Source organism: Mustelus asterias, chromosome 18 (assembly GCF_964213995.1).
Source record: "Mustelus asterias chromosome 18, sMusAst1.hap1.1, whole genome shotgun sequence".
In the NCBI taxonomy this organism is placed as follows: domain Eukaryota; kingdom Metazoa; phylum Chordata; class Chondrichthyes; order Carcharhiniformes; family Triakidae; genus Mustelus; species Mustelus asterias.
Window position 1 is genome coordinate 31507173 of NC_135818.1, and position 12911 is coordinate 31520083.

The 12911-nt window shown below is 41.3% G+C and overlaps 1 protein-coding gene across 8 annotated transcripts in view; it reads right to left on the reverse strand.

Annotated features, from left to right (window-relative positions):
* rbm25b (RNA binding motif protein 25b) overlaps window positions 1-12911 on the reverse strand; it is a 129967-nt gene that overhangs the window by 101449 nt on the left and 15607 nt on the right. For 4 of the 8 annotated variants that reach the window (XR_013500013.1, XR_013500011.1, XM_078233698.1 and 1 more), the window contains exon 5: window positions 1366-1536. Coding sequence is in view for 4 of the 8 variants with exons in the window: in XM_078233698.1 (XP_078089824.1) it covers window positions 1366-1536 (171 nt within the window). In the remaining 4 variants the exon portion in view is untranslated. Of the gene's footprint in view, window positions 1-1365; window positions 1549-12911 lie in introns of all 8 variants that reach the window. The other 4 variants (XR_013500012.1, XR_013500010.1, XM_078233697.1 and 1 more) reach the window with 1 other exon arrangement.

Below are 12911 nucleotides of genomic sequence, written 5' to 3' on the forward strand. Positions count from 1 at the left end.
GGAGGATAAAAAAACTATTTAAATGGAAAACGACTGCAGAATTCTAAGGTGCAGAGGGATCTAGGTGTTCTTGTACATGAATCACAAACAATATGCATGTAATCAAGAAAGTTAATGGATGCTATATTTTAATGAGAGGAATTTAACAGAGGTAAGAATGTTATGCTTCAGTCGTCCAGGGCATTGGTGAGACCACATCTCAAATACTGAGAGCTGTTTTGGACTCCTTAGTTAAGGAAGGATGTAAATTAGTTGGAGGCATTGGTTTACCAGGCTGAAACCTGGATTGTCTTATGAGGAAAGGTTGGAAAGACTGGGCTTGATTCCACTGGAGTTTAGAAGAGACTCAACTGAAGTATCCAGGATCCTGAATGGTACTGACAAGGTATATATTTTCATGAACAGACTGGGAATAGAGGGATACAAACGGATGGTCTAGTTAGGAACACATGATCGGTGCAGGCCTGAAGAGCCGAAGGGCCTGTTCCTGTGCTGTATTGTTCTTTGATGTTCCCTCTTTAGGCGAGTCCAGAACTAGGAAATACTGCTTTAAAATTAGGTGTCACCTTCATAGGACACAGATGAAGAGAATTATTTTCTCCAGAGGGTTGTACAGCTTTGGAATTCTGCCTCAGAAGGCAGTGAAAGTGGGATCACTGAACATTTTTTAAGGCAGAGGTAGACTGGTTCTTGTTTTGCAAGGGAATCAATGGTATGAGGGAGATAGAGAGGAATGTGGAACTTAATGCAAATAAATGAACCATGATCTTACTGAATGGCGGAGCATGATTGAGGGGCCGAATGGCCTACTTTTGCTATTTCAAATGTCCATATTTGCAAAATGTACCATTGGAAAGTGTACTTGCATACATGAAAATATCACAAGATCTGTGATAAGCTAAATGTTGATCTGATAGATATTAAACATTTATATTTATAATTTTGCTATGTCAAAACATGAAGTGTTACCTGCCAATAATCAAAGACCTATGTAATTCATCGCAGTAAGTTTCAGGAAGTATTTTTTTTCTAAAAACAGGCATTGCAATTTTTAGTTTCGCAATCTGAGTCTGAGGGGCATATATGCCAGTTTAGCACCTGTAACTGCTTGACCCATACTTGAAAGTGAGTGAGAGATTGGGATGATCGGGTTGGGGTATGGGGAGTGAGGAAAAACAAAGGATTAGACTCCATTGTCAGGCCACTATAGTTAAATAGCTCACCAAGTGAAAATGTCTGGGCTCATCCATGAAGATTGACTACCTGGGCTCATTAACTGTCAAGTGTCAGCACAAGCCACCAACTCAGTGCAAAAACTATCAACTGTGCTCTATATATTACAGGAAGTGCAAAATACAAACTTACTGCAAGTAACTGCCTGATTAACATATCAGAAGCTTTCTCAGATATGTTGCCAACGAAAACCGTTGTAGTAGGACCACTGTTTTCATCATTATCACGGCTCCTCTGACTAGAATGGTCCTTCCTTGGTCCAATATGCTTTCCAACCATAGGTACAGAGGTTGGAACCAATACCTGCATGAAACACTGGAATATTTGAATCTTTTATTCACGAAATAAAAAACTTGAAGAAACTTTGTACGAAGTGGTCATGTTGATTAGCGAGCACATTAAAGAATAAAGGATGCCCATTGTATCAACTTATTGATATCACAAAGTCCAAGTGAGAGTTTGTTCCTGGACATATTTCATTTAAATATACTCAATTTGCTCAGGTTTAAACTTAGAGACTCTAGTAAATCATGTTGAGTATTGCGATTAATGAAAATTAGAAAATGTGGATTTAAAGTGGAAAAGACTAATATTCTGGTGCAACAATTTCACATCCCAATGCAGTTAAGTTTTGTCACAAAAATCACAGATCCCACAGATTTAATGGTTTCAATTTAAAATATTATGGAATATAGCCATGAAGTGGTTACTCTTACTTGGCTGTGATCTGTCAATCACAAAGTTTATCCCCCTAGAATGAGAGCCAATGCGCCCTACTTCACCAACCCTAGTGTCAATGCTGCTGCTTCTCCTCATGGCTTCAGGGACAAGCATGAGAATGAGCAAACAAAAAGATAACAAGGAATAAAGAAAAGTGTTAAGTAAAAAGTAAAAGAAGAAAGCTATACAGGAAGAGAGAACAGCAAAGGCAAAAAGGAAAAGAGAAAGTGAATAGAAAGAAATAAAAGTGAAATGCTCAAACAGGTTCAGGAAGAGAAACAGAAGCAAAATAAGTGATGAGCAGCACAAACAAAAGTAAAAGAATAGGGATAGATATTCAGGTAACAATGGGTGCGAAAGAAGAAAGCAGGGAGGGCAAGAAAGAAATAGTAGAGGGAGGGAGGATCAGTTAGGACCAAGAACAGTCAAAGGAGAGGAACACATCGGCAAAAGAGCAGAGATGTTCAGCACAAAAAGGGTGAAGGAGATAAACTAACAGTGAAGTTCAATATTTAGATGATTTGAGAGCATTACAAAATGCAGCTTATTTGAGTTTTCAGAAGACTAATAAAGTTTTGCTTCAAAGGTGAAATAAGCTTTAAATTAACCGAGCTCAGTATAAATTAGCATTGAATACAAAATTCAAGTATGGGAAAATACCAATGCCGGGTTTGTTGGATTAGTGATAAAGTGTTGAACAAAATAAAAATAGCAGATCTTCTAAACACGAGATGGCAGTAAGTGGATTCATCACTGTCGGAGTCTGGAGATAGTGAGGCTATTAAACAAGTTTGTATCTTTCAGTATTTTGAAAACTTAAGTTAAAAACAATTTTAGTGAGGTAATGCCAAGACTGTAAATACAAGAGCTGGTTCAAATTACGTACATACAATATATAGTTCACCGTTTGAAAAAAATGGCAGTTGCAAACATTGAAAAAAAGGTGCTGAGAAACATGAAAATTCCTGTGACAAGTTTATGACGTTTTACCTTGAGACTCTCATTAAGATTTATAAAATATTGAATGCCTTGGACAAGAAAGGTTCTGCATACTATAAATCAAACAACAGTAAGTTTAGCGTAAAAAGGTATAGTGACAAAAAGGACTGGTAAATTTAAGTTAGGAGTTACACAGAGGGTCAAGAATATCTAGAATAATCTGCCATGTATTTTAGATGTGGAGATGCTGGCGTTGGACTGCGGTCAACACAGTAAGAAGTCTAACAACACCAGGTTAAAGTCCAACAGGTTTATTTGGTAGCAAAAGCCACTAGCTTTCGGAACAGGCTGTTCCTTCGTCAGGTCCAACCCACCTGATGAAGGAACAGCCTGTTCCAAAAGCTAGTGGCTTTTGCTACCAATTATACCTGTTGGACTTTAACCTGGTGTTGTTAGACTTCTTAAAGTATTTTAGAGACAGACTGACACTAGGGTGGGGCAGGTCAATTGTTATTGGTAAAGGAGGAGACAGTAGCTGATTCAGTGAAAGGGATTAAAGACGGTTTAGTTACTACAAAACATACTGTCCATGATTTCCACTTTTGGCATTTTTACCACAGCGACTCAACAATTATTTGCAAAGTTCATCAGGATAAAGTCACAGCTCAAATTACATAATATTTTCCATTATTTAAGGAATTATGAATATTTAATAACATACCATTTATTCTACAACAGGCGGTGGACACCTTGCCAAAGAACAAGCATTTTTTAATGTTAAGGACATTCGCTCCCTATTGCCACTGAGCAACTGATGCAATTACTTTCAATTAGCCACACAGTCACAGCCTTGTAAATGCAAGAGTTACAATGCAATTTCAGTTTCAATGCCATTTCCTAATATTAAATTCTAACTTCAGGAAAATATAAACCCAAGTGGCAAAATTTGATTTCCTTGCCAAAATTGCGAATTAAAAAACATACTTGATTCAATGTGATATTAACCACAGTGAACAAGAAAGGCTGATGTGAAGCTCTTCTGATGCTTCATCGGGGAGGCAACAAAGGGTCGCAATTTGATTCTGCATGGCTAGAAGCTCCATCCATCTCTTCCCATCGACCAATATCAACTATAAACTAGCTGACTCCCACTGCTACTTCGGTTAATTTTCTTCCCACTGCACTCAGAACTACATGGATGAGATGTTAAGAGTGGTGATGTCACTGGACTGAAAATCCAGAGATGTGGTTAATGCTGTGGGGATGTGTTCAAAACCCACTACAGCAGCTAGTGGAATTTGGATTATATTAATAAACTTAAGACTATAAAGCTGGTCTCTGTAATGGTGACCTTGACAACGATCATCAACTGCTGTAAATAATAGGATCTCTGGACTTGCAAGTAAATTTAAAAGAGCAGTGTTAGTGATTTTTAGGCAGCGAGAGTGGTCTATTATTCCTATGAGACTCATCTGCAAACTTCATGGCCTGGGGCTCAGCTCCTCCCTCCACAACTGGATCCTAGACTTCCTAATACAGACCACAATCAGTAAAGATAGGCAACAACACCTCCTCCACGATCATCCTCAACACTGGTGCTTCGCAAGGCTGCGTCCTTAGCCCTTTATACACCTTTGACTGTGTGGCCAAATTCCCCTCCAACTCAATTTTCAAGTTTGCTGATGACACCACCATTGTGGATCGGATCTCAAAACACGACGAGACACAGTACAGGAAAGAGATGGTGCAATGACATTAATCTCTCCCTCAATGTCAACAAAAAAGGAGATAGTCATCAACTTCTGGAAGCGCAGTGGAGGGCATGCCCCTGTCTCCATCAATGGGGGAAAGTAGTAGAAATGATCGAGAGCTTCAAGTTTTTCGTGCCCAGATCACCAGCAGTAACCTGCCCTGGTCCCTCCAGGCGGACACTATAGTCAAGAAAACCCACCAATACTTCTACTTTCTCAGGAGACTAAGGAAATTTGGCATGTCTGCTACATGTCACCAACCTCTACAGAAGCACCATGGAAAGCATTCTTTCTGGTTGCATCACAGCTTGGTATGGCTCCTGCTCTGTCTAAGACAGCGAGGAATTACAAAGAGTCGTGAATGAAGCCCAGTCCAGCCTTGCATCCACTGACAGTCTACACTTCCTGCTGCCTCAGGAAAGCAGCCAGCATGATCAAGGACCCCACACACCCCGGACATACTCTCTTCCACCTTCTTGTCAGGAAAAAGATACAAAAGCCTGAGATCATATACCAACCGACCCAAAAACAGTTTCTTCCCTGCTACCATCAGACTTCTGAATGGACCTACCTCGCATTAAGTTGATCTTTCTCTACTATGACTGTCACACTACATTCTCCACTCTGTTCTTTCCTTCTCTATGTATGGTATGCTTTGTCTGCATCATGTGCAAAAAATAACCTTCCACTGAACTAATACATGGGCGCAGTGGTTAGCACTGCTGCTTCACAGCTCCAGGGCCCCGGGTTCGATTCCCGGCTCGGGTCACTGTCTGTGTGGAGTTTGCACATTCTCCTCGTGTCTGCGTGGGTTTCCTCCGGGTGCTCTGGTTTCCTCCCACAGTCCAAAGATGTGCGGGTTAGGTTGATTGGCCAGGTTAAAAATTGCCCCTTAGAATCCTAAAATGTGTAGGTTAGAGGGATTAGTGGGTAAAATATGTGGGGGTAGGGCCTGGGTGGGATTGTGGTCGGTGCAGACTCGATGGGCCAAATGGCCTCCTTCTGCACTGTAGGGTTTCTATGATGATTTCTATGATAATAATAAATCAAATGAAACTGTAAAAATCCATCCTTTTGGGAAGGAAATCTGCACCCTTATCTGGACTGGCCTACATGACTCCAATGTGGTTGAGTCTTCCCTCTGCACAGCCTAACAAGCCTCTCACTCAAGGGCAATTAGGAATGAGCAACAAGTGCTGGCAACACCGACACCACATTAAAAAAATAAAACATTTCTCGCTACCTATTCCACTGTCCCATTCAAGTGCTTGCAATGCATTTTTCCTTTTTCCTCAACTGAGGAATTCCCATCCACCCCATGTAAAGACCAGATGAGGAACCACCAAATGGCTTTCCTCTTTTCCCTCTGCTCAACTGTTTTTTCTGTTTAAACAATTGGCCAATTCAGTGACTTAACTGCTACACACTGATCAGACAGGTTTTCTTCAGTTTAACAAAAGAGGTGCAGCTTATATTTAACCCAATCTGGGCAAAATAATGAAATATACTGACTTCTGCACGCACACACTCCAAGTCCACCCACACAGATACAGATTACAGAGGATGGGAATATAGATTGCCAAGTTAAGAGTCCATATAAAGACAAAAGGAAATACACCAAATGAAAACAAAGTCCTGGAAAAACACAGCAGGTTTGGCAGCATCTGTGGAAAGAGAAGCAAAGTAAATCTGTGACTTTTTGGGAACCCTTCAAAATGTTAACTATTGTTTTCCTCTCTCCATAGATGCTGCCTGAGATGAGTTTTTCCAGCACTTTGTTTTTATTGTAAAATATACAGGTCAGCTTGGTGATCGGCTGGTTTCAATGGTCATGATGCCTCCGAGAAGATGCAGACATTTGACTTGGAGGTACAACTATTTAAAAATGCAAATGGAGATAAAGCCAACTATTAGTGGACATGGTCATGGTTTGGCAGGTGGGTGGAGAGGAGGTGAGCCCCATTTAGCTTCTCAGCTTAGTCCAGTTCTGCTTAGAACCCAAGTACTTAAACTATCCAAGGTAATTGGGCTGGCCACATGATCTCTCTACAACTGCTGGTAATTCAAACAATTTTATGTTGCAATTCTAACTGGTCTGGAGTTTTCTTAAAAATCAAGGTCTTTTTGTCCAAACAATTAATCTTTGAATGGTCAGTCTTCAACTGTTGGTGGTTCCAGAGTTCTTGTTAATAGGGCAGGAAGGAAGGTCATTGACAAAACCCTGGTCAGGGTCGGAGCAGAGGAGTGGCATTCTGATGAGTTTCATAGGCTTGCTGTCTCTTCTCCATAGGTTTGAATGTGAATACATAATAATGTAAATAAATATTGGCCATCTTACAACAAGTGAAAGTCAACATAGTATGGATTTTTTTAAAACTGAGTAATCTTCTGGTTTTATTACACAACTCCAATATCAGTAGTATTTTACTCATTTCTTGTCTTTTAAATATTTAATTTTGTGTTTCCAGCAGATGGTTCTATGATTTCTATGATGGTTTAAAAATCAATATTTGATTTAAATATTTCATCAACACTGGTGAACAGGGCTCTCAATCACATCCATTTGAATTTCTCGCACTTCTGGTCTCAAACCTTCTCTCCCTCGACAAACTCCCAGAAAAGTAGCATTCTCCTACTCTTCATTGTACACCCCATTCGTGCTTCATTCAACAGATTTCACTTGAGCGTCAGAGGCTAAGGGGTGACCTGATAGAAGTTTGCAAAATTATGAGGCGCATGGATAGTTGGGCGTTTTTTGCCCAGTCGCGAAATGTCAATTACTTGGTTTAAGGTAGAGGGGGAAAGCTTAAAGATGATGTATGAGGTCAGTTTTTTTACTCAGAGGATAGTAAGTGTAAGGAATGCAATGCCACAGGTGTTAGAAGCAGTTACATAGTACATTTAAGAGGCATCTTGACAGATACATGAATAGGCAGGGAATAGAGGGATACGGACTGCGGAGACAAAAGGTCTTCAAGTTTTGGAAGGCGTTGTGTTGGCGCAGGCCTGATGGGCTGAAGGGCCTGTTCCTGTGCTGTACTGCTCTGTTATCCTGTCACTTCTACCATCTCCAAGACACCAATCACAAAACAGATTTTCCTCTTTCAGCATTCTAAAGGGACTGCACTTCTCCACAACACCTTGCCTACTCTGTCATAGGGAGGTCATGCCGAACAAATGATACGAAAATGTGATCAAGTGTGTGGATGAGAGACATTTATATGGATTTAAGCAAAGTCTCTGACAAGTTCCCATATGGGAAACTGATTGAGGAGGCTAAAACGCTTGGAATTCAGGGAAACTTGGCGAGGTGGATCGGAAATTGGCTTAGTAATGGAACACAAAGGACAGTGGTAGAAGGCTGTTCGAGTGACTGGGGGCCAGTGAGCAGTGGTATACCACAAGGATCAGGGCTGGGACCCTTATTGTTTATGTACATAAATGGCAGATGAAAACATGGGGGAATGTTAAGCAAGTTTGCAGACGACATCAAGATTGGTAAGGTGGTTCAGAGTGAAGATCATGGTCAAAGGTTGCAGGAAGATAGAGATGGGTTGGTCAGGTGGGCAGTGTAGTGACAGATGGTATTTTACCCTGATAAGTGTGAGATGATGCACTTCGGAACAAAAAACAAGATGAGGGTGTATTTAATGAATGGCAGAACACTGGGAAGCTCAAAGGAACAGTTGGATCTTGGAGTACATATTCACTGAAGTTGGCAGAGCACATGAATAGGATAGTTCAGGAGGCAAATGAGATGCTGGCTTATCAGTCGTGGCATAGAATATAAGCACAAGGCACTAACGGAGTTGTACAGAGCATTGGCTTGCTACAGCTGGAGTAATGCGTGCAGTTCTGGTCACCTCACAACAGGAAGGATATGATAAGACTACAGAGGAGGTTCACCAAGATGTTGCCGGGGATGGAGCATTTGAGCTACTGGGAGAGACTAGATAGGCTTGGATGTTTCCTTTAGAACAGAGAAGGTGGGTGGGGAGGGGGGGAAAGAGATACACGATGGAGGTGTATAAGATTATGAAGGGTATGGACAGGGTGAGTAGGGAACAGCTGTCCCCCTTGGTTGAGGGTTCAATCATGAGGAGGCATAGCTTTAGATTAAGGGGCAGGAGATTCAGAGGGATTTGAAAAAACAAGTTCACTGAAGAGTGGTAGGAATCTGGAATGGACTGCGAGCAATGTAGTGGAGTCCTGAAACCTTACAACTTTTGAAGAGTATTTGGATGAGCACTTTAAGCTTAACATGCAAGGATATGGGACAAGTGCCAGAAAATGGGATTAGCGCACCTTTAGTGGTAGTTGTCAGTACAGACTTGATGGGGTGAGGGCCATTTCTGCGCTGTATGACTCCTCAATCAGCCCAAATATCCCTTCCCATGGCACCTTTATATGTAAGCAACACCTCTCTTTTGCCTTCTCCCTTCACATTTTCCAGGACCCCAAACTCCACTACATGTAAAAAGTGATGTGTATTTCTTTCAATTTAGTAGATTGTATTTTCTGCTCAATGTACTCTTCTCCACAGTGGGGAGAGCAAAAGAAAGACTGCTTCCTGGACCTCCATACAGTCAGCATGTGACTGTCAAGCTTCTGATCGCCTGTCATTTTAATTATCTGTCCAATTTCCATTCTGACTTGTCTCTATCACTATTCCAGTGCAGCCTCAAAGAACAGCACAATATCTTCAAATTAGGCACTTTTCAGACTGTAACCTGTAACCCCATTTCCTCAGAAAGCAGCTGATGTTTCTGCTATTCAGCCACTCCCATCGCTTTTACACCCATCTTTTTCCTTTATTTGTCACATTACAATATCCTTCCACCTTGCACCAATTTCCTCTGTCACTTAATCTCTTCTCCTTTCCACCCTGCATAGACCTCTTCTTTTACTCTACTTGACAGGCCATTTTGGTCTGCTCCGCTCCTAATTCTAATGTAATGTTCACATGTTCTTCCACCCCTCCCTTTTCTCTGCCACTGCACTTCCTGCTACATCTCTTGCCTTTTCCAATTTTGCCAAAAGGCCATAGACTTTATTATTTCCAGCATTTCCTAACTTCATTTCAAATTTCCAGCATCAGAGTATTTTGCATTTAATTTAGTTGTGATGTGCTTCATGACAGCAAAGCCTTCAAACATTGATTCAGGCAAAGCATTAGAGGACGATCAGCAACACCTCTTGGAGGTGCAATGTAACAATAGGAGGTCAACATCACTGCTATAAAATTCCTGAAACACAATATTATTGAAATAATTTTGTTTTGAGAGCGGTGTTAAAATCTCAGTTATACTTGGGTTTGGACAAGATGGGAGGTCACACGACACCAAGTTATAGTCCAACAGGTTTATCTGAAATCACAAACTTTCAGAGTACTACTCCTTTGTCTGGTGAAGTGGAGCGAGGTGTGCAGGCACAATATATATATATATTATATATATATATAGACAGAGTGATAATAGCCTGACACTAACTGACGAACGTACTTGGGTTTAGTTGACTTCTAAATGATAAGGTGTTTTGTATCAGTTTATGTTAAAATATTGCATAGATCGAATTCTTCCATGTCCCTTTCTTGAAACAGTATTATGTAGAAATCAGAACACAAACAGGACATTTGGCTCAACCATTCCATTTACCCTCATGCCCTGGAGCCATATCTGTTCATTTCCATTTACTTCAACAACTATCTGAAGCGTTGACATGATCTCTACTTCAATCATACGAATTCCACTAATATATTCTGATTGAATGTGCATATGCTTGAGACATTCTTTTGCTATAGGCCACCAAATAATGACATCATGGTGGGGCAAGAAATAAACAAAGAAATAACTGATGCATGTAAAAATGGTACAGCAATTATCATGGGGGATTTTAATCGACATATCAATTGGTCAAACCAGGTCGGTCAAGGCAGCCTGCAGGAAGAGTTCATAGAATGTATCCATGATAGCTTCCTTGAACAGTATGTAATGGAACCTACGAGGGAGCAAGCTATCCTAGATCTGGTCCTGTGTAATTAGACAGGAATAATTAATGATCTTACAGTTAGGGTTCCTCTCGGAAGAAGCGATCACAGTATGGTTGAATTTAAAATCCAGATGGAGCATGAGAAGGTAAAATCCAATACCAGTGCCTTGTGCTTAAACAAAGGAGATTACAAAGGGATGAGGCTGGTGTTGGCTAAGGTAGACTGGGAGCAAAATCTTTATGGTGGGACAATTGAGGAACAATGGAGGACTTTCAAAGCGATCTTTCACAGTGCTCAGCAAAAGTATATGCCAGTGATAAGGAAGGACTGTAGAAAAAGAGATAATCAGCTATGGATATCTAAAGAAATAAAGGAGGGCATCAAACTGAAAGAAAATGCATACAAAGTGGCAAAGATTAGTGGGAATAGAGAGGATTGGGAAACCTTTAACGGTCAACAGAAAGCCACAAAAAAAGCTATAAAGAAAAAAGCTATAAAGAAACGCAAGGTGGATTGTGAGAGTAAACTAGCTCAGAATATAAAAACAGATAGCAAAAGTTTCTACAAATATATAAAACGAAAAAGAGTGACTCAAGTAAACAATAGAGAATGAGAAGGGGGGTGTAATAACTGGAAATGAGAAAATGGCTGAGGCATTTTGTGTCGGTCTTCACAGTGCAAGACACAAATAACATGCCATAAATTGATGACAGGAAGGCTGTGGCAGGTGAGGACCTGGAAACTATCACGGAAGAGATAGTGTTGGGCAAGTTAATGGGGCTAAAGATAGACAAATCTCCTGGTCCTGTTGGAATGCATCCCAGGGTACTAAAAGAGATGGCGGGGGAAAATAGCAAATGTACTAGTGGTAATTTACCAAAATTCGCTGGACTCTGGGGTGGTTCCCACAGATTGGAAAATAGCAAATGTGACGCCACTGCTTAAAAAAAAGAGGTAGACAAAAGACAGGCAACCAGAGGCCGGTTAGCTTAACTTCTGTAGTCGGGAAAATGCTTGAATCTATCAAGGAAGAAATAGCGAGACATCTGGATATAAATTGTCCCATTGGTAAGACGCAGCATGGGTTTATGAAGGGAAGGTCATGTTTGACTAATTTGGTGCAATTCTTTGAGAACATTACATGTGCAGTGGACAATGGGGAATCTGTGGATGTGGCGTATCTGGATTTCCAGAAGGCATTTGACAAGGTGCCACACCAAAGACTGCTGCATAAGATAAAGCTGCAGTGTTACGGGTAATGTATTAGCATGGCTCGAGGATTCATTAACTAACAGAAAGCAAAGAGTGGGGGTAAATGGGTGTTTTTCTGGTTGACGATCAGTGACTAGTGGTGTGCCTCAGGGATCAGTGTTGGGACCGCAATTGTTTACGATTTACATAGATGATTTGGAGTTGGGGACCAAGTGTAGTATGTCAAAATTCACAGATGACACTAAGATGGGTGGAAGAGCAAAGTGTGCAGAGGAAGCTGAAAGTCTGCAAAGGGATATAGAAAATCTAAGTGAGCAGGCGAGGGTCTGGCAGATGGAGTGCAATGTTGGTAAATGTGAGGTCATCCATTTTGGTCAGAATAACAACAAAATGGACTATTATTAAAATGGCAAAAAATTGCAGCATGCTGCTGTGCAGAGGGATCTGGGTGTCCTTGTGTAAGAATCACAAGGAGTTGGTTTGCAGGTGCAGCAGGTAATTAAGGCGGCAAATGGAATTTTGTCCTTCATTGATAGAGGGATGGAGTTTAAAAACAGCGAGGTTATGTTGCAGCTGTATAAGGTGCTGGTGAGGCCACACCTGGAGTACTGTGTACAGTTTTAGAAACCATAGAAACCCTACAGTGCAGAAAGAGGCCATTCGGCCCATCGAGTCTGCACCGACAACAATCCCACCCAGGCCCTATCCCCGTATCCCTACACATTTACCCGCTAATCCCTCTAACCTACGCATCCCAGGACACTAAGGGGCAATTTATCTTGGCCAATCAACCTAACCCGCACATCTTTGGACTGTGGGAGGAAACCGGAGCACCCGGAGGAAACCCACACAGACACGGGGAGAATGTGCAAACTCCACAATAGTGACCCGAACCGGGAATCGAACCCAGGTCCCTGGAGCTGTGAAGCAACAGTGCTCACCACTATGCTACCGCGCCGCCTTACTTGAGAAAAGATATACTGGCACTGGAGGGGGTGCAAAGGAGATTCACTAGGTTGATTCCGGAGTTGAGAGGGTTGGCTTATGAGGAGAGACTGAGTAGACTG